This window comes from Cnephaeus nilssonii (genome assembly GCF_951640355.1).
Source record: "Cnephaeus nilssonii genome assembly, chromosome: 15".
Taxonomy (NCBI): domain Eukaryota; kingdom Metazoa; phylum Chordata; class Mammalia; order Chiroptera; family Vespertilionidae; genus Cnephaeus; species Cnephaeus nilssonii.
This window is the reverse complement of record NC_137086.1, coordinates 29658601-29680638: the sequence shown is the minus strand read 5'-3', so window position 1 is coordinate 29680638 and position 22038 is coordinate 29658601. Positions and strand designations below refer to the sequence as shown.

The window sequence follows — 22038 nt, the reverse complement described above, 5'->3', positions numbered from 1 at the left end:
GCGCCCGCCCGCCTGCCTGCCCCTCCCACCCCCCGCGCGGCTCTCCAGCGCGGGCAGCAGTTTGACCCGCACTGGCGCGGGAACCGTGTGAGTGGGCCGGTTCTGGGCCTTAGACGAGAAAACTGGAAGTAGTGCCGCGGGAGGAGGGACGGTGTTCCTGACGGTTCTTTCCCCCGGTCTCCGCACCCGGCACCTGCACGCTTCCTCTTCCCGCGGGAAGCTTCCCTCCGCCTCTTCCGCGGTGGGCGGCGGTCCTCCGCGAACTGAGGCGGGCGGTTTGCTCAGCCTCTGCGGCCCCGGGTGAGGGATGCCCGCGCCGAGGAGACCTGTCACTGTATGAGAACACGGTAGTCCTCCGAGGTGGGCATGGACCAGCCTCTCCTCATGGGGAGGGCAGCTGGGTATCGCTGTCCCTACATTTTTTTTTTTTTTTTACCCCACGTGGGGCTCCTTCTTCATCCCATAGATGACATGTTGGATTGTTGTTTTATCAATGAAGCTAAGTTTCCTTATGTGAGGTTTCAGGGCCAAGTGAATGTGAGGTTATGAGTCACATGAGGTTAAGACACTTCTGCCTGAGAAATAAGACATAAAGTTTGGGTCTCCTACACCTCCTTTTAAAAAATGCCACCGTTTTGATTTCTCACATAATGGGTTACACAGTGTTAGCCAAAGGGCACCTATCATTGTCTTTCTGGTGGTGGGAAAAGCTAAATCTTTTTCTAGATCTGCTAAAGACTGTTTCTCCCCCCCAATCCCGAATTTTTTTATTTTTTTAAAATATACTTTATTGATTTTTTACAGAGAGGAAGGGAGAGGGACAGAGAGCTAGAAACATCAACGAGAGAGAAACATCGACCAGCTGCCTACTGCACCCCCCCCCCCCCCCCCCACTGGGGACGTGCTGCAACCAATGTACATGCCCCTGACCAGAATCGAACCTGGGACCTTTCAGTCCGCAGGCCAATGCTCTGTCCACTGAGCCAAACCGGTTTCGGCTCCAATCCTGAATTTGAACCAAATCACAAAGCAGGAAGAGTAGTTTGTTTATTTATTTACTTATTATTTTTAATTCTTTATTGTTTAAAGTATTACATGAGTCTCCTTTTTCCCCATTGACCTTTCCCGGGCCGCCCCCACCCCCCAGCATATGCCCTCACCCCCCTACTATCTGTGTCCATTGGTAATGCTCATATGCATGCATACAAGTCCTTTGGTTGATCTCTTACCCCTTCACCCCTCGCCTTCCCTCATAGGTTGGACAGTCTGATCCATGCTTCTATGTCTCTGGTTCTATTTTTGTTCATTAACAACAGTTTATGTTGTTTATTATATTCCACAAATGAGTGAGATCATGTAATATTTATCTTTCTCCCACTCTCCCTTAGCATAATGCTCTCCAGTTCCATCTTGCAAATGGTAAGAATTCCTTCTTTTTTAGAGGAGCATAGTATTCCATTGTGTAGATGTACCACCGTTTCCTAATCCACTCATCTGCTGATGGGCACTTAGGCTGTTTCCAAATCTTGATTCTTCCTGATTGAGTTTTGGAAGCTTGTATTTTTCTAGGAATATGTCCATTTTGTCAAGGTTGTCCAGTTTGTTGGAGTAGAGTTGTTTGTAGTATTTTTTTACAATCCTTTGTATGTATGGGGGGGTCGGTTGTTACTTCACCTCTTTCATTTCTGATTTTGTTTATTTGGGTCCTCTCTCTGTTTCTTGGTGAGCCTGGCTAGAGGTTCATCAATCTTGTTTATACTTTCAAAGAACCAGCTCTAGGTTTTATTGATCTTTGTATTTTTTCTTTTTTTGGGGACTCTATGTCATTTATTTCTGCTCTGATCTTTATTATTTCCTTCCTTCTGCTCATTCTGGGCTTTTCTTGTTGCTCTCTTTCTAATTCTTTAAGTTGCAGGGTTAGATAATTTATTACCATTTTTCTTGTTTTTTTGAGGTGGGCCTGTAGAGCTATGAACTTCCTTCTCAGGACTGCTATCATTGTGTCCCATAGATTTTGGATTGTTGTGTTTTCATTGTCAGTTGATTCCAGGATGCTTTTTATTTCTTCATTGATCTCCTTGGTAACCTAATCATTGTTTAATAGCATGCTTTTTAACCAATGGTCAAACTTTTAAAATCAGTCTTAAAGAAATGGATCACATTCATGCTTTAAAGTATTCAAAGTTGACAGTACAACAATCTTTGTTTCCCTAAATGATAAACTTTTAAAATATGTTTTTATTGGTATTGATTTTAGAGAGAAAGGGAGAAGGAGAGAGAGGTAGAAACATCAATTAAAGAGAAACATCGATCGCCTGTCTCTTGCATGCCCCCTACAGGGGATCAAGCCCACAACCTGGACATGTGCCCTGACCAAGAAGCAAACCAGTAACCTCTTGTGTATGTGCTGACACTCAATCACTGAGCCACACCAGCTGGGGTGATAAACTTTTTATGTGTGGAGGTGGTATTTATAAAATGGTACTTATTTATAGTTTTTGGTAGATTGAACAGTGAATGTGTTGTTTGGGAGTGGGAAAAGGAAATTTAAGATTGGCCTGGAGTAGGAGTAGAAACACCTATTTAAAAAAATCCACTCAATTAGAGATTTATATTACACGTGCCTTCTCTCAGTGGAGGGTTTATACTCATACTTGAATTCCTAATACATAACACCTAACTCTTTGTATTATGAGAAATGAGAGCCTGAGTTCTGTGTGTGAATAGATCACAATGAGAGAAAATATTTTGAAAGTGAGTTCCAAGGCCAGTAAAGAGTGACTTAGTTTGGCTAACAAAAGTAAGCTCTAGGTAATTGGTACCTTTGTTATGATTCTTGCTGATTTGTAGGCTCCAAACCCTAGCTTCTTTCTAATTCAGTACTGTTTAACTTCCCCATTTTAGTTGTTTCTCTCCATCTCAATGAAAATGAATATCCCTGTTCCTGGACCTTTTGGAACAGGGCCTCCCTATTAATGTTGATGGCATGCCACATGTATGTTCACATATTTTCTTGTCTAACTTCTTTAAAAAAAAATAGTTTTATTGATTTTTAGAGAGTGAGGAAGGATGAGGGAGAAACATCGATGTGAGAGTGGGACATCCATTGCCTGCTCCTGTACACGCCCTACTTGTTATTAGTTTGCAACCCAGCCACATGCCCTGACCGGGAATTGCACCAGCAACCTTGTGGTACACAGGACAATACCCAACCAAGCCACACTAGCCAGGGTTCGTCTAATTCCTAAATGAAAGCTAGAAAGGCATTTAAATGAGGATCACAAAGTAATTCATCCCCCTTGATATTCTATTATGTATTAAGTGATAGAAGAATCACTGGGGAGTCACAAACTTCTTTGGATCTAACCTTGTAAAAGGCTAGATCTTTGAATTCACTTATGTGATTGTGAACTACAGAATGTAAATCTTGGATAGGCCCATGATATTTGTTGGAATCTCTATATATATCTATCAAAATTAACTCTAGCATCTTTATGTCATAAGTTGTGTACTATTTCATTATACAAAACATTAATCTTGTTTACCTCCTGAAGAAAAAAATGCAGGGTAGTTAAGATGGTTAAGTTCAGATGGTTTTTAAAATATATTGTAGAAAGATCTTGTGCTTGAGTCAAAGAAACCTGAATTTCTGCTACTTATTAGATGTGTAACTGTATGCAAGTTACTTACTCTGGGAACAAGTTTAGAGGTGTTATCGAGAAAATGCTTTCATATATAAGTGCCTGGTATATCCTTATGCCATACTCATTAGTGAATGTCAGTACTTTTCTTGTATAGAAAAAATGAAATGCCTTCTGGAACACTAATATTGAAAGTGTTGGAAAATATTTAAAAAGCTATATAGCTGAGTCAATTACCAAGAAAAGTGTTAATAAATAGAAAAACATGAAAAGGACTACTGTTCCTACTATGTAGGACAGCTTTATTTATTTATTTTTGTTTTCATATTTATTTCTATGTCTCCTCCAGAAAGCTTATTTCTTTTCTTTTTTATTTTTTCCATCACCATTTATACCCTCTAAGCCCTCTTGCACCTCCACTCTCCTCCCCCACTTCGCACAATCACCACACAGGACAGTTTTATTTTTATTCTGTACTATTAGTCATTCCTGGGTTGAAATAATTTTTATTGCTTCATATTAGATTTAATGTGATACTGAAATTCTTTTCATATTGAAAGCTTTTTAGAGACTATATCCTTTTGAGAAATAATCTGATGAGTCTGAATCAAGGATAATTCTACATGAATTAATAATGTATATTATTATTATACATTTCCTACTTAGTGGCACCATCAACACTAATTCAGCAGAAGCCTTTGTTTAGGTGACAAGATAGAAGGGTAAAAAATCTGTATAGCAAATGATTGGCCTGGAGTAGAAGTAGAATCATCTATTTTAAAAAATCTCCTCAATGCCATTTTTTTAACTTAAAAAAGTTTACAATTCTGAAAGACCTTAAAAACATCAAACTTTTACTTAATATGTTCGTTAATTTATAATGTTAGAAAATCCATCTTTTAAAAATTTTACTATAAGATTAATACAAAGTGAATGACAGAATACATTGTTAGTGGATTTATATTATGTAATTAGTGCTTTTTTAGCTGAATGAGTTTTTTTCCATGTAGTAAAATGCATTTATTAAAAAAAGGAGATGTATAGGAAATTTTTATATTAAACATGCTAATTTTGGGGGGCTTAAATTGGAAGAGATATTATTTAATAACTGAACAAGGAAATTTCTAATCAAAGCTGAAATCTTATCTATGTCTATATAATAAAAACCAAAGTGACCATTACAGTGGAACGACCAGAACGACTGGTTGCTATGATGCGCACTGACCACCAGGAGGCAGATACTCAATGCAGGAGCTGTCCCCCTGGTGGTCAGTGTGCTCCCACAGGGGGAGTGCAGCTCAGCCAGAAGCCGGGCTCACGGCTGGTGAGCGCAGCGGCGGTGGTGGGAGCCTCTCCTGCCTCTGCAGCAGCGCTAAGGAGCAGCGAGCCGAGCAATAAGGAGCAGTGAGCGGGAGCAAAGGCTCCTGGACTGCGAGAGGGATGTCCAAACAGGCCTAAGCCTGTAGTCGGACATCCCCCAAGGGCTCCTCGACTGTGAGAGGGTGCAGACCAGGCTGAGGGGACCCCCTCCCTCCTAGTGCACGAATTTTGTGCACCGGGCCTCTAGTTACTATATATTTCTAATTACACTATTTTAAGCTTATATATTTTAAACCATGGTAACAGAATTATTGCATAGGAATATATTGAAGGTATACCTTATTATATTTATTAGACTTTTGATTTAATTCTCTACAACTTCAAAATAGTATTGTGATATGAAACAATAAAATTATTTTTACTCTGATTACAAAACAAGCTGTGAAATTTCTTGTATTTTTCTATAGAACTCACTTCTCATGATCAAGTGTTCAATATACAGTTAGGAGGTCATTATATTATTAAAAATTGAATTTTTTCTGTAACTATACCCTATACTTTGAATATATATGTGTTTCAGGACACTTGGAATTAACTATAAATTTTGATGATATCTTGACTACAACATTAAAAATAAATAAGATCTTCAAGTAAATATGTTTCCAAATCATATTGTCATTGTGCATTGCAACTATTCTTGAAGACTAAAAGTTCTGCTTCTCTGGAAAAGTCAATGATTAGGTCTTTATAAGCAGTCGAGGTTCTGTTTTCCTTCTAAACGTTCTTTTACTAATTTTTCCAAAGAGAAAAGATGCTCATCTGCATCTTCTGGCACAAGATTCCTAATAGAATTTGCAAGTTCAAAAAGATATTCTGTATTTCTTCCACTTGGACCAGCTGCATTAAAGATTTGTTCAGCAATATCTTCCAGAGGTGCAGGACCAAGGTAATTAGGATTATCATGTGTTCCAATATATAGCAACACATTGAATGGTTTTGTAGTGGGATCTTTTGGATAAAAAATGACTGTTGTGGTCCTGTAGCCTCCTTTCTCTCTGAAGTCAAGGTACGCTTTTACTTCTTCTTCCTTTCCTGCTGGCAGTCTGTAAGCAACACCCCATACACAACCCTATTGAAAAATGAAAAGAATATATTATTTAGTATTTACAAGGTAAAATAGGTGGAAGTACATTGTGATATAAGAAAATTTCTTGTTTATTCTTAGAAATCAATGCAGTTTACTTAGTACATCAAAGAGGTACATACTAAACAATAAAGGAAATCATTTTAAATTCTTCAGTCTGAAAACGTTTCCTTGCACACCAGGATAATTATCTTTGTTTAAATTTTTGAAAATGTGTTTTTTATCTAATGAGACCGAAATGAAAAAAGATCAGGTCTTCATTTGGTCATTAAAACTGAGGTTCTGAAGCTTTAAATCCATAAACATTTCACTGATGGTAGGGCTGTAGTTTTCAAACTGCTGCATGGAGTGTTAAAGCCACCCTGAAGCCTACCTCAGAGGCTATCTGGATATGAGTGTTGGGGTGCTGGGGTTGGGGTGCTAGGAGCTGAGCATCACTCATCTTTTTACATATTAGGTGTTCCTTTTTTTTCCCCCAAAAGGTTTTAAAAGCTCTGTAGTAATCAACTACTTAAGGGCTGAGCAGTTTATTTGTTCATCTCTTCACTGCCTAAACTTTCAAGTATCCTTTGTAAATTACTCCTTTGAGAATACTACATAACAACCTCTTTTGTCAAGAGAGCCCATGAACAAAGTGTCAGTAAAAATAATGTATTTTAGCTGCTAATATTTTTTTGCTATAAATAAAATATCTGTGATATGTTACATTTACATTTCGTAATACAGATTTTCTATCTTCTCGAGCACTTTTATTAAACTTTAGGTTGCTAAGCATCCTCTTGAATGAATTAACATTCTGTGGAAACAAAGTATCATTTATTAATTTTAATTAAGATTTATAGTTATTAGTTTAAAGCCTTTTTATAGATGCCATTCCTAATGTAAATTATGAAAGCATTTCATAATTTTACCATTAGTCATCTGCTGTTGCTAGGGGCTGATTTTTGTATGTCAAAGTCCTTTCCACAGGTAAATCTTTAATTTTACAGTGTTAAACTTAACCTATACCTCAATAAAATGACTGAAAAGGACTATTGAGTAAATAAAAGTTTTCTAGTGCTCCAAACCTGTTAAAAAACCTGTTGTGCTATTGCTAAATTTAGACAATAAAGAAAGCAATAATTCCTGCCTGGGGTTTTTGCTGAAAATATAGGATGTACCCCAAAAATGCATATACACATTTTGAATAATTATAAAGGCAGTGTTTATTAAAATATATTTCATTTTCAAAAGTGAGTTATCAGCTGTTACAGTATGTATACATTTTTGGGGGGGACTTCCTGTATTAGACTCCTAGCAAATGTGAGGAGAGCTTTAAGGGTTCCGTTTCATTCTTAATGGTAGTTGGGCCAGCTCCATTCATGTAAAAGAGGACCACAAAATTCTCAATCAACAAACTCATTAAGAAAAATAAATGAGACCACATGCCATTTGTTTTTCTTTTGTTGTGTACCTTGCATTCTGCATCCAACTTTTTTCAACAGATGAATAAAGAGGAATTCTAGATCCAGTGCAGTTCAAATTGTAACGATTGTCAGTACAATTTCATTTAAAATTGAGAAACATCTCAATAACTTATGTAACTAAAGACTATACAAAAAAAATTTATACTATACCCCAGGATCTTCAATAAGAGTCACAACTCTTCCAGGCTGTTTTTTAAAAAAAGTAAAACAAAACAAAACAAAACAAAAAAACAAATAAGTAAAACAAATATTTTTTCTCTTAATTAAAGTTCATCAACTAACCAAGCATTAGCAAATTATTGTTGACATGGGATATTTAAACTTCATTTGCTCATACTAGACACTTTTTTAAAAAGCTCTTATGTTTTATGATAACTTTTAAAGTGAATTAAGAGAATCTGCTTTATCCAGACTATCTTGGCCTTTATAAGCTATTCCCTTCAACTTGCATTTATTAGTTACATATTATGTTGACTTAAAATGGAGATATTAAAAAACACACCCATAACTAAGGCTGATGTAGAAAAGTTAGGGATTTAGTAAATATTCACAATTATCTTGTGCTAAAATGTTTCCTCTTTTTTGAAATTGAAATTTTCTCTGATGTGAAAAAATTTTCACATTTAAATAAATCTTTCATTTGGTTGAGAAATGGCCAGTTTTTTAATATATAAATGAGATGCTTGATTAAACTTAGTAAAAAAATTAAGTGAAGCCAAAAAGGAAGCACAATTTCATAACGTAAATAGCACTTTGCAGAATCTCCATATATAAAAGGCTAAGTGACCATCTGACTGTCCGGTACCTATGACACACTGACCCCTAGGGGGCAGGCGCTCAATGCAGGAGCTGCCGAGCTGCGGCAACTTGGCAGCGGTGGTTCTCGGGTGGAACCAGAGAGGAGGGAGCCTGATATTAAAATACTAGAGGCTCGGTGCACGAAATTCGTGCACAGGGGTGTGTGTCCCCCAGCCCAGCCTGCACCCTCTCCAATCTGGGACCCCTCGAGGGATGTCCGGCTGCCCGTTTAGGCCCGATCCCGGTAGGATCGGGCCTAAACGGGCAGCCGGACATCCCTCTCACAATCCAGGACTGCTGGCTCCCAACTGCTCGGCTGCCTGCCTTCCTGATTGCCCCTAACCGTTTCTGCCTTCCAGCCTGATCACCCCTAACCACTCCCCTGCCAGCCTGATTGATGCCTAACTGCTCCCCTGCCAGCTTGATTGCCCCTAACTGCCCTCCCCTGCAGGCCTGTTCACCCCTAACTGCCCTCCCCTGCAGGCCTGTTCCCCCCCAACTGCTCTCCCCCGCAGGCCTGGGTCCCCCCCAACTGCCCTCCCCTGCAGGCTTGGTCGCCCCCAACTGCCTTCCCTTGAAGGCCTGGTCCCTCTCAACTGCTCTCCCCTGCTGGCCATCTTGCGGCGGCCATCTTGTGTCCACACGGGGGCAGCCATCTTTGACCATATGGGGGCAGCCATCTTGTGTGTTGGAGTGATGGTCAATTTGCATATTACTCTTTTATTAGGTAGTATTTTTTCTAATTAATTTCCTTTCAGTGTGCATGAATCCATGCACTGGGCCACTAGTGTAGAAATAAGTCTAACATTTGTTTAAAAATATTACATTTCATATGGAATGATGACTGACTAGAAGCACATGTTGCTGTAAAAATCATAGTCCTATATAGCAATTATGTTATTTTGATTTGATGGGTACTTCTGTAGGGTTTTGTATCATTTGTCAGGTAGTTAATATTTATATAAGGTTGGTGATCCACTGTTATGAAAAATGTGAAGTGAATAACAATGTTTTTTTCCAGTTTTTTTTTTTTTTTAAAACAGAACAGCATACTTAGAAAATACTTAGTATTGCCCTAGATGGTACTGGTTCAGTGGATAGAGCATTGGCCTACGGACTGAAAGGTCCGGGGTTCGATTCCGGTCAAGCACATATGCCTGGGTTGTGGGTTCCATCCCCAGTAGGGGGTGTGGAGGAGGCAGCCGATCAATGATTCTCTCTCATCACTGATGTTTCTATCTCTCTCTCCCTCTCCCTTCCTTTCTGAAATCAATAAAAATATATTTAAAAAAATGCTTAGTACTTAGACTCTCCTTTAGTTTTCTATGATAGTTATTTAAATAGAAGTAGGTGTAAAACTATTACAGTTTTAAACACGATTGCAATTATTCCCTCCTGACTTTCCTGACTTATCTTTTAGTAAATTTAAGTAAAAAGAGAGATACTGGCTTTTATGGCTGTCTTCTTTTAAAGAACCATGTTGTATTAACTTGACAATTTCTTACCAGTCTATTCTCACAGTGTACATATCTCAATGTGTTATGTAACAAACATAAACATTTGGTTGAGACTATAGTAAAATATGCTATTAAACCTTAGGTGTAAATATTTATTTATTAAATATTTTTTTATTGATTTCAGAGAAGGGAGAGAGAAACATCAATTGGCTGCCTCCTGCACGCCCCCGACTGTGGATTGAGCCCTCAACTTGGGCATGTGCACTGACTGTGACCTCCTGATTCATAAGTCACGCTCAACTACTGAGCAAGGCCTGCTGAGCTTACTTGTAATTATTTAATATTTGGTCATTAAAATTAGAGCCTAGGCTAAGGCTTTTCTTTTCAGAATGGCAATTTTAAATGTTCATACCTGACTACTCAAAAGGTATTTTATTTAACTTAGTTCTTTAAAGTATTAAATATTGTTTTATAACATTCTTGGAGATACTTTGGCCATCAAGTTTCTGTTGGCCTATAAATATGCATTTGCTCTAAGTTACTCCCCTGTTTTCAAGTCATCTACCTTGAAGTCAAATTCTTAATTAACCAACTCTAGTTGAGGTAGAATGACTTCTAACTGAAGCTTTTTTTGTGATTTTAATCCTATGTCTCTTTACTGGTGCAAGCTACTATAGGCCCCACTCGGGCCCCTCTTTCTAGGACTGTAGGTATTTCTTTGGAATTAACCCCAATTTCTTTCTGCATCTAATTTCTAACATTTTAGATATCATGCTTTGGGGCCAATATTAATTTCTTAATCAAGCTCATACAACTTTCAGAGTATTTTATTACGTATTTATCAGATTATGTTATGTGAAATAAGCCAATCAGAGAAAGACAAATACCATAAGATCTCACTTAAATGTGGAATTTAATGAACAAAATAAACTGAGGGACAAAATAGAAACAGGCATGGATACATGGGATGGGCTGACAGTTGTCAGAGGGGAGAAGGGAGAGGGGAAGGAGAACAGGATACAAGAAGGTGAGGGGATTAGCCAAAGAACATATATGCATAACCCACAGACACAGACAAGAGTGAGATGATGGCAGCAAAGGGGAGGAAATGGGGACATCTGTAATAGTATCAACAATAAAAATAAAGAAAAAGAAGAAAAACAGTAATCAAACTATTACAACTTTCAGAGTATTTTAAAGAAAATATAAGCAATAAAAATTGTTGTGCTCTTCCAAAAGTTAGGAGGTTAATTAAAACCAAGTGTTCAATTTATCCACACTGTTAGTTACTCAAATTTCAGTGTTCCTTACGGATTAGTTGTTTTCAACCAGCACAAGGCTGATTTCCATAAGCAGTGAGCTGCTACTATTTTTCTGTACAAATATGAGATGAATGTCTGCATGACTGACTGAAAAATAGATCAAAGAACTTAAATTTCACATTTATAATTTAGAGAAGAACCATCCAAAAACATTAAAATAATGCTGACATATTAATGGATACTGTGTTACTCAAATAACAAACCGGGAACTCATTTAACGTGAAACCAAAGTGATCAAAGTAAGTTTCTTAATAACCCAAAGTAATTTTGGAAACGAGTTCTTCTGTGACCTTAGGTGTCATAAAATAAATCTTTGGAAAGATACAAAGAAACCCAGAAATACGTTTAAATTCAAACCAACGAAAGTCTGCCAAAATGCAGAAATGCCAACAAATTTAATGGCCAGAAAGCTGAATTTCCAAGTTGATTTTAGTATTTCAACTCCGTGGTGACTCAAAGATTGATCTTCCCGCCTTTTTTTTGGGCAGAGGTTGCCAAGATAGGGGCCCCCTGCCAGCACGTCTGCCTTGTGCGAGCCTGTGTGCTTGTGCCCATGTTTCTTGCCTGCTCTGGAAACTAACCACCAGCCTCTCGAGCAGCTTCGGAAGGGTATCCTAGGTTTGGGAGAGGCTGGAGGCAGGTGGCAGAGGAAGAAGCACAGATGGAACAGCATTATCCCTAACCCCCATGCTTGGCCCTGGGAAGCGTTGGGGTGTAGGTCCCGCGGCGATGGGCCAGCAGGCGGGGAGCAGCGCTCCGGGGACAGTAAGCTTGGGGGCCGGGCTAGGGGCTTACCTTGCCTGGGACTCCGCGGTGGTCTGTGCTGCCTTGCCAGAAACGCCGGCTGTAGCCTGTGATGCGTCCGACCAGCTTGTCCTGATAGGGGAAGTCCACCTTCCAGATCAGGGACCCGTAACCAAAAACCCACATTTTTCCGCTAGCACCTCGACCGCGACTGTGGAGGCAGAACGGGTCTGGATTGCGGCTTGCCTGACGCGTTACCGGCTACGCTTGGCGCAGGCGCTGATAGCCGCAATCCCTGGTTGGTGGCGCAAAGCATACTGGGACTTGAAGTTCGAGGTGCGTTTTCTGGCTCTATTTCGGTCAACGTTATTTTATTTCCTTGCTTAGGGTAGCAAGAAGCGTGAACCTTCTGTATGCTAAACAAAGATTCTCCTGCAGCCTCTGGTAATCAACTTGACCTTCCTCTGGTGCGCGTGTGCCGAGGACTGCAATACCCACAATCCTTTCTGGGATGTGTGCCTCTGATGTTGGAACTGTCTACTGTTTTCGAACGGGGCTGGGTAAGGAGAATGGAAAGGGCAGGAGTCCTGGCCGGTGTGGTTTAGATACCCAGAAGAGATAGATGTGTATGGCAGTTGGCATGTAGAAAGACATTTTGTTCTACTTTGCAAAAGGGATTTCTCCCCATTTAACAGCAGCCAGAAGAGTGCAAACTGGGAATGTAATCCATATTTGACTTTACACTTTTAAAAATTACCTGTCTTTTTACCTTTCAAATAGAAGCAGGAAATTTATCACAGAATTTTTATGTTTGTGAAAGAGCTATTATTAATGCAATGAAGTTTGCTTATGTATTTAAATTTTATGCGAAAACGACCTTATTTGTCTTTAGTATTCTCAGCAGCTCAGAAAGCGTAGGCAAAGGTTCTCAGCTCAGATACAGACTTTGGAAGCTATCTGGGGAACCTCCTGAAACTGTATACAAAATTTGGGGTCTACGGGTATTTTTATGAGGAGAAACTTTATATCTTTCATGAGTTTTTCCAACAGGTCAAGGATCCTAAAAAGTGTTACGATCTGCTGGTGAGAGCTACTGTTTGTAAATACTGTTTAGGAAGCTCACTTGGACTATCACAGCTGTGTTTTAGTATGTGAAAACAAAAGCCTTACCAAATGATTGTTCTTTGTTGAGGATTTCTATTTCATTGTCTTTAGCTTTATTAAAAATGCTAAACACCCAGGTTCAAAGAGTTATTTCTGCTCTTAAGAAATCAGCAAGAAACTGCTACAAAGAAAAGCTGAGTTTAAGAATAACCAAGTCTTTTTATATTTTCTCCAAGTAGTAGTTTCACATTGCCTGGGATGGTTAGTTCCCCTCCACCCTCCAATATTTTTGAAAAATTTCAAACATACAGAAAAGTTGGAAGGGAAAAAAAAAAGAGTACAATAACCATTCATATTTCCTCTGTGTGAATCCATTTTGCTACAGATGTTTTATTTCTTTTTTCCTGTATACACTTTTTAATCTGAAACATTTAGGGTAAGTTATACTAGTATGTGTTATGATTTTTCACTGCTAAATACTTATAAGAATAAAGACATTCTCCTAATAACAGCATCATCCATTATTACATCTAAGAACATTAACAATAATAATCATCAAATAATCAAATATCCATTCCATGTTCAAATTTCCTTAATTATCTCTAATTGCTTTTGTAGCTATTTTTTCCACCAAGCAGGATCCAGAGGTTTATACATCACATGTGATTTTTTTCTGTATTCTCTTTTAGCCTAGAACATAAGAAGGTTTGTATAAAAGGAGATCATAAAGAGTTTATTCATGTTAACTAATTGGTATAAGGGTTGAAGGGAATGATCCTGTATTATATAGTACATTACTTTTGACTGTCCTTCCCATTAGAATCTCAAAGATATTTTTTTCAAATTATTGCCTATAATCTGGATCCATTAATGTCCTAAATATGAGAAAAGTCAGTAAAATTTGGAAAAAGATGCATACCTTCTTTACTCAAATTCTGTTTTTATTGTCTTTGAAGCAGTGTTCTTTTTTTAAAAAAATTATCTTTACTATTGAAAGTATTATAGATGTCCCTCCCCCCTTTTTTCCCATTGACCCCCTCACCTCTTACCCACCCTTCCCAGGCCCTCACCACATCATTATTTGTATCCATGGGCTATGCATATAAGTTCCCTGGTTAATTTTTCCCCACCTCTCCCACCCCCACCTTTCCTCTGAGATTAAAAAAATATATATGTTTTTATTGATTTCAGAGAGAAGAAGGGAGGAGAGAGATAGAAACGTCAATGATGAAAGAGAATCATTGATCGGCTGCCTCCTACATGCCCCCTAATGGGGATGGAGCCTACAACCTGGGCATGTATGTGCCCTGACTGCAATGGAACTGTGACTTCCTGGTTCATGGGTTGACATTCAACCACTGAGCTACACTGGCTTGGCTGGAGTAGTGTTCTTGCTTGTGTTTGTATGTAGTTTTCCAAAATGGAAATTAAAAAAAATTATTTATTGTTGAAAATATTACATATGTCCCCTTTTCCCCCCATTGACTTCCTCCAGACTACCCTGCCCCCCACCCCAGGCCTGCACCACCCCCTCTCTGTGTTCATGGGTCGTACTATATGCATACAAGGTCTTGGTTGATTACTTCCCACCCTCCCCCACTTTCCCTCCATGATTCCCCACTCTGTTTCATGCTTCCATGTCTCTGGATCCACTTCGTTCATCAGTTTATTTTATTCATTAGATTCCACATATGAGTGAGATCATGTGATACTTGTCTTTCTCTGACTGGCTTATTTCGCTTAGCATGATACCTTTCAGGTCCCTCCATGCTGTCTCAAAGGGTAAAAGATTCTTCTTTTATACTGCTGCATAGTATTCCATGGTGTAAATGTATCACAACTTTTTTATTCACTCATCTACTGTTGGACGCTTGGTCTGTTTCCATATCTTAGCCATTCTAAATGGTGCTGCTATGAACATAGGGGTGCATACATTCTTTCTGATTGGCATTTCTGGTTTCCTAGAAGTGGGATCATTGGGTCAAATGGCAGTTTCATATTTAATTTTTTGAGGAAACTCCTTATTGTTTTCCATAATGGCTGCACCAGTCTGCATTCCCACCAGCAGTTTACTAGGGTTCCCTTTTTTCTACATTCTTGCCAGCACTTGTCATTTGTTGATTTGTTGATGGTAGCCATTCTGATAGGTGTGAGGTGATACCTCATTGTCATTTTAATTTGCATCTCTCTGATGATCAGTGACTTTGAGCATTTTTTCATATGTCTCTTGGCCATCTGTATGCCCACTTTGGAGAAGTGTCTATTTAGTTCCTTTGCCCATTTTTTTTTTTTTTTTGATCCTCACCCAAGGATATGTTTTCATTGAGTTTTAGAGAGAGTGGAAGGGAGGGAAGAGAGAGTGGGTGGAGAGAGAGAGAGAAAGAGAGAGAGATAGAGAGATTGACATTGATTGGTTGCCTCTCACACACACCCTGACCAGGACCAGGGATCGAGCCTGCAACCGAGGTACATACCCTTGACCAGAATTGAACCCGGGACCCTTCAGTCCGAGGACCAACACTCTTATCCACTGAGCCAAATGGGCTAGGACCTTTGCCCGTTTTTTATTGGATTGTTTGTCTTCCTTCTGTTAAGTTGTATGAGTTCCTTATATATTTTAGATATTAACTCTTTGTCAGATGTATCATCGCCAAATATGTACTCCCATACAGTGCGCTCTCTTTTTGTTTTGTTGATGGTTTCTTTTGCTGTGCAGAAACTTTTTATTTTGATGTAATCCTATTTGCCTCCTTAGTTTCCTTTGCCCTAGGACAGTGGTAGGCAAACTCATTAGTCAACAGAGCCAAACATCAACAGTACAACGATTGAAATTTCTTTTGAGAGCCAAATTTTTTAAACTTCTTCTAACGCCACTTCTTCAAAATAGACTTGCCCAGGCCATGGTATTTTGTGGAAGAGCCACACTCAAGGGGCCAAAGAGCCACATGTGGCTCGCGAGCCGCAGTTTGCCAACCACAGCCCTAGGAGATGAATCCATAAACATATTGCTATGAGAGACCTACATCAAAATGTTTTTTCTTCCATTAGATGAATATACTTATCAATTGCCCTAAAATGTGTGTGTGTGTGTGTAACTTGGATGTAATGACCTTGGCTAGAAATTAACATAGTTAAAAAAAGTATAGCTTAGTATTCAAAAGTCTCCACAGTTTGGCTTCAGTTACTTCTATAACTTCATTTTTCTACTGTTCCTTGTTTACCTAATCCTTCTTACAAAGTGCAATAATTGTTTCTCTTATTTACTGTCCTTTACTCAACCTCGATTGTTCATTTCTGTAAGTTTTGTTATGTCTTTGCTTCTGCCTGTTGTCAAATCCTCCCCATCTTTCTTTTAAGGCCCAGCTTATATCCCTCACCAAGTTGTAATAGTTCTCCCTTCTTTGACTACTATGCCTCTTTATCTGTACTTCTCTTGTGGCACTTTCTGCTTTTTATTTAGAATCACATGTATTTATCATTTCTATGTAACTGTACATAATTTGAGGTAGAATCTGTGTCTGTATCATCTTCATATCCTCCACATTGTTAATCATCTAGTTGGTGCTCAGTGAATAACTGTTAACTGAATAATTAAATATTCTGTAATAAATATCTTCACTTTCCTTGTAATGGGCCAGTTGACCTGATCAAATTCATCCATAGCTAACCTTAGCTATTTGGCTCATAGTAGAATCAACTTGTGCAGTTACAGCTTTATATTTAACCCTTTGCACTCGCTTGCTTTTTTCTCGAGCTGCTACCGATGCTAACCTCACACTCGACATCCGAGTGCAAAAGGTTAAACTAGAGGCCCGGTGCACAAAAATGCACAGGTAGGGTCCCTAGGCCTGGCTGGCAATCAGGGCCAATCTGTGGGGCAACTGGTGGGGCAATCAGGGGGCCCCTGCTGGCCTGTGCCTTGGACGGCCTGGCGCCGCCCGCTTGCTGGCCCCGCTCCCCGCCCCCACCACCGCCACCGGTCGCTTCCCTCTGCAGGGCGACCAGTGGGGTGATAGGGGGGCCTCCGCTGGCACCCGTCTTGGCTGGCCTGGGGCCTGTGGGCTGGGGGCAGCTCCTTTATTGAGCGTCTGCCCCCTGGTGGTCAGTGCACATCATAGTGACCGGTTGTTCAGCTGTTCGGTTGATTTGCATATTAGGCTTTTATTATATAGGATATGACCATGTATAACTTTAGATTTAATATCAGAAACACTGTGTGGTTTCTTTTAACCTCTTCCCTCAAAACTTTCTTTTCTGGATAAATTATTTATAATGTGGTTCTAGAAAGTTTTTCACCTGTATCAGACTAGAAATGTTGATGGTATTTCCTGAATTATCCCCCAATATCATTAGAAAAACTAAGAGGAAAGATGGGGTCAGAATGTTACTGAGAGGGAGTATCGCTTGGGAGATATTCCCTTGAGAATTCTGAATCTTAGCCCAACCCACCTCATAGGGTGACTAACAAGAAATTGTCTTTGTGAGTTATATATTGAGAACTATATTGGGCATTGACTTAAAATGAACTTTGAAAGGAGATGATGAGGAAAAGGGCAATAATGCTGTGATGAAATTTCTGGGCTGGTGTAGGAAAGGTGAACTCATCTTTTTTTGATGCTTTTAATGCGTCTTAATATATTCAGTTATAGTGGCACTGTTTTATTAAAGAAAGAGAACCTGAGTGTTTAGCCCCTTCTGCAAAGGACCACCTGTGGCAGGAAAAGTAGATTTACCTACTTATCCTTGTTCTTTTCAATGTCCTTTACTTCTTTTCTAACCTTTTTGGGTTTAGCTTTTAGCTGTAGAGGACTCTAAATTAACTAGAGGCCCGGTGCATGAAATCCATGCACAGGCAGTGTCCCTAGGCCTGGCCGGTTATCAGGTTCCCCGCCTCCAGGCCTCCCTGCCTCCTCCTTTTCTCACTCCCTCAACACCCTGGCTGCTGCCACCGCTGCAACTGCAGGTCACCTGCCATGTTCCGCTCCGCCCCCTGGTGGTCAGTGCATGTCATAGCAAGTGCTATGCATTTTGATCGAACTCCCGGTCTCCTGGTCAAACTCCCGAGGGGACAATTTGCATATTAACCTTTTATTATATAGGATTCCTGAGGCTGAGCATTGCTAGTCACTAAATTGCCATCTTCTGTATGCATTTGGGATTAACTGGAGGTATTTAGCTCTCTCTCATCAACAGAGTTCTAGTGAGTACTTTTTTTTTTTAATATATATATATATTTTATTGATTTTTTTACAGAGAGGAAGAGAGAGGGATAGAGAGTTAGAAACATCGACGAGAGAGAAACATCGATCATCTGCCTCCTGCACACCCCCCACTGGGGATGTGCCCGCAACCAAGGTACATGCCCTTGACTGGAATCGAACCCAGGACCCTTGAGTCCGCAGGCCGACGCTCTATCCACTGAGCCAAACCGGTTTCGGCTAGTGAGTACTTTTTAATGGGGGTATGAGTAGGTGCAGAAGCCTGCAGGAAGGAGCTGCTCAGGCAACATTTCCAGAGAAGGAATGATAGAACACTTACAATTCCCTTGCTATTTTTAATAAAAATATTCCAAGGAATCTCAATTCATCAGAGAGACTTCCTGGGTTAGACTAGCAGAGGCTCTGGCTTGACAGGTCTCTTTCTCCATCTCAGACTCTTCCTCAGCCCTCATGTGAGGGATGTTAGACCGGTCCACTTCGATCTGCTAATCTCAAGGAGTTCAGTGTTTTATTGACGCTAGTATTTTCTTCCTGCCTTGTTTTGTAGACTGGTCAAAAGAATGGATTTTTCAGAGGCTTACTCTGACACATGCTCTACGGTTGGACTTGCTGCCAGGGAAGGCAATGTTCAAGTCTTAAGAAAACTGCTCAAAAAAGGACGGAGCGTTGATGTTGCTGATAATAGGGGATGGATGCCAATTCATGAAGCAGCTTATCACAACTCTATAGAATGTTTACGGATGTTAATTAATGCAGGTAAGGTAAATTCAAGGTGAGGGAAGGTGGGCCTGCAAGCTGGATTAATAAACCAATGGTAATACATGGCTTATTTGTTTCCCTTTCTATAACCATAAAATAACTGCCTGTGCATTGTTAAGGATGATAAGATTGCCTGCCGTGGGTTGTAAATGTTGTCCTTTATTTGGTAGTGCCTGTGCCTGGCCCATTTTTTATTGTCTGAGCACAAATGCTATGTTGAAGCATTTGGTAGTTCTGGTCATAGTTTTTCTTCTTTTTCCAAACAAAAGGAGCAGTGTTACTGTTATTGATGGTGTTAGTATTTTGCTTGAATTAGTCTTTCTTTTTTATACTTTACAGTTTCCTTAATTTTGGGAATCTTTCCAATTACTTTGACTTTGTATTTGCTGAGGACACCGAGAACAGGATGGACAAGGTCCTTGCCTTTATGGTGCTTATATTCCTGTAAGGAAAACAGATAATAAAGACCTAAACAGTTAACCAAGATAATAGCAAAAGGTAAAAGTATTGTAAAACAGTCATAGGACAGAGAGCAATCCTGTGCTACTGCACATCTCTTCCAAGTCTGTATTAGTTGACTTCATGTTTGTAACTGAAAATCAGCTATGTGGGAGTTTTTACACCACAGAAATCAGCCTGTGCTACAAACAGTGCTATAACCAGTGCTTTTCCCCTCCCTGAGGCAGTTACACATTTGCTAGCACACTACTGAGTGAAGGGCTCAGTAAACGAGCCTTAGTGGAAAATTTTGACACTCAGGAGACAGGAAAATTCTGACACTCATGAAGGCATGAATTTGAATATTTTTCTCTTGTCAAAAAGCCCATTCCCTGATATATTGTCATCTCTCCCCACATCAGGCAGTGCTAAGGAGCAGCCAGAAGCCGGGCTGACGGCTGGTGAGTGCAGTGGTGGTGGTGGGAGCCTCTCCCGCCTCTGAGGCAGTCGGACATCCCCCGAGGGCTCCTGGACTGCGAGAGGGCACAGGCTGGGCTGAGGGATCCCCCGAGTACACGAATTTCGTGCACCGGGCCTCTACTATAGGATAATTCTCTTGTCCCCTGTAAAAAGTGTCTTATATAATTTCTACTTCCTTGAACTTTATCTAATATTAGTAAACTGGCAGAGATTCCTAAAATGTACCTTTTATTGGTTCACTATAGTATGAAGGTGTTCGGGCTTACACAAAAAGAATGGAAGAGTCTGAAATGATTAGAAAGGCTTTGCTTTACTGTCTTTAATTTAGATCCAGAAACTAGTCCAAGAATCTTGGTCTTCTCATTCAAGTTGGAGAAGAACATTCAAATGTGGTATGGATTACTTAGAAATTTAATATGCATATGTATGCATTTTTCACTTTGCTTTGTTTAAAGTGTTAGTACAAATAACAAATTTCCTTGTCTTTATTTTTCTTTGTTGGAAGTTCGGTGTCATAGGTAATGAGATTTCAAGAAGCTTATTATCTTGGAGGGCAGTAAAGCTCTTCAGCTGTAATTCATCATGCCATTCAGTATTAAACCATTTGCTGACTGAAGGTCACTTAAAGTTTTATAATTAGTTATAGCATATCACTAACAAATATTTTCATTTGGCAAATATATGATCTAACTAGGGGCCTGGTGCATGAAATTCGTGCACTGGGGGTGGGGCCCTCAGCCCAGCCTGCCCCCTCTCATACTGGGAGCCCTCAGGTGATGTCCTACTGATGTCCATGGGGAGCGGGCCTAAGCCGCAGTCTGGCCTCCCTTTGTGGGAGGCGACAAGGCTGATCAGGGGAAGGCACCAGCCCCATCACCCCGCTGCTGCAGCCACTGCCAGTCACCGCAGCCACCAAGGTGTTTTCATCAACACGTACTCCAGTCCCTTCACCATGAAAAAATGACAACTTTATTTAGGCATTGTCAAGATGTGTCTTTCATAGGATATGACATTTCTTTCTTTATATATTTTTTATCCTCACCTGAGGATATGTTTCCATTGATTTTTAGAGAATGTGGAAGAGAAAGACAGAGAGAAACATCCAAGTGAGAGGAACACTTTGATTGGTTGCCTCCTGCATGAGCCCTGACCTGGGCCCCAGCCAGGGAGGAGCCTGCAACCTAGGTACATGTCCTTGATCAGAATTGAACCCTGACCCTGCCGTTGGCAAACCTAGGCATTATCCACTGAGCCAAACCAGCTAGGGCAGGATATGACATTTCTTAGCCCTCCAGCACTGGACCTTTGTTTTTTTCTCCAGGAGTGTGGTAGAAAAACCCTAGATCACCTTTTTGGATTCTTACACCCAAGTTACTAACAATATTACCAGTGGCATTCAGGGAGCTTAGCCAATGAGTGGTCAGAAAAGGTGTTTTCTCTGTAGTTCACACTGATTGCCAATTGCCTCTGATCGCCGGCTCCGCCCCTGCCAAGGCCTAAAGCCTCGGGGCCTGGGCAGGGCCCCCCCAGCTTCATCCCTGCTCAGGACCAAGGCCTCTGGCCGAGGCTTGGGGCCTGGACAGGGGCCCCCCAGCTCCCTCCGATCGCAGACTCCACCCCTGCCCAGATCCCTCCAATCGCCGGCTCTGCCCCTGCCAAGGCCTAAAGCCTCGCGGCCTGGGCAGGGACCCCCCAGCTCCCTCTGATCGCCGGCTCCGCCCCCCAGCTCCCTCCCATCCCTGGCTCCGCACCTGACCAGGAACCCCCTGGCTCAGGCCCTTCCCAGGTTGCTCAGGACCCACGCAGGGCCTACCTCAGAGCAACCTGGGTGCCTAGAATGTTCCCGGAACCCAGGCTGCTGGGCGCCTATGTATGCAAATTAACTGCCATCTTTGTTGGGTTAATTTGCATACTCTGATTGGCTGTGGGCATAGCAGAGGTATGGTCAATTTACATGTTTGTCTATTATAAGGTATGAGTCTTAGTATATTTTATTAGTTAATGTTAAGAAAATATGCTTTCATATTGACCATGATAACAGATACTAACAATCCTTAGATAAACAAAGCAGCGTAGCATAGTGGTTAAGAGTTGTGTTCAGATGGACCTGGGTTTTCCTGACTCCTCCATTTTATTGGTGTGACCT

At 40.5% G+C, this 22038-nt stretch overlaps 2 protein-coding genes across 4 annotated transcripts in view; one reads left to right on the top strand and one right to left on the bottom strand.

Annotated features, from left to right (window-relative positions):
• ASB3 (ankyrin repeat and SOCS box containing 3) overlaps nt 1-22038 on the top strand; it is an 82876-nt gene that overhangs the window by 173 nt on the left and 60665 nt on the right. The window contains exons 1-2 of one of the 2 annotated variants that reach the window (XM_079792290.1): nt 12124-12228; nt 18763-18971. In XM_079792290.1, coding sequence (XP_079648416.1) covers nt 18776-18971 — 196 coding nt within the window. In that variant the 5' untranslated portion in view covers nt 12124-12228; nt 18763-18775. Of the gene's footprint in view, nt 1-12123; nt 12229-18762; nt 18972-22038 lie in introns of those variants that run through there. The other variant, XM_079792291.1, reaches the window with a different exon arrangement.
• Nucleotides 8-12209, bottom strand: CHAC2 (ChaC glutathione specific gamma-glutamylcyclotransferase 2). Of its 2 annotated transcripts, XM_079792293.1 has the most exons (3): nt 11944-12209; nt 7722-7757; nt 8-6090 (listed from the first exon to the last, which is right to left on the bottom strand). In XM_079792293.1, exons 1-3 carry the CDS (start codon nt 12076-12078, stop codon nt 5707-5709), a joined length of 555 nt encoding a protein of 184 aa, XP_079648419.1. In that variant the 5' UTR covers nt 12079-12209; the 3' UTR covers nt 8-5706. The 2 variants fall into 2 exon arrangements, with proteins under 2 accessions (XP_079648419.1, XP_079648420.1); XM_079792294.1 differs by lacking the exon at nt 7722-7757.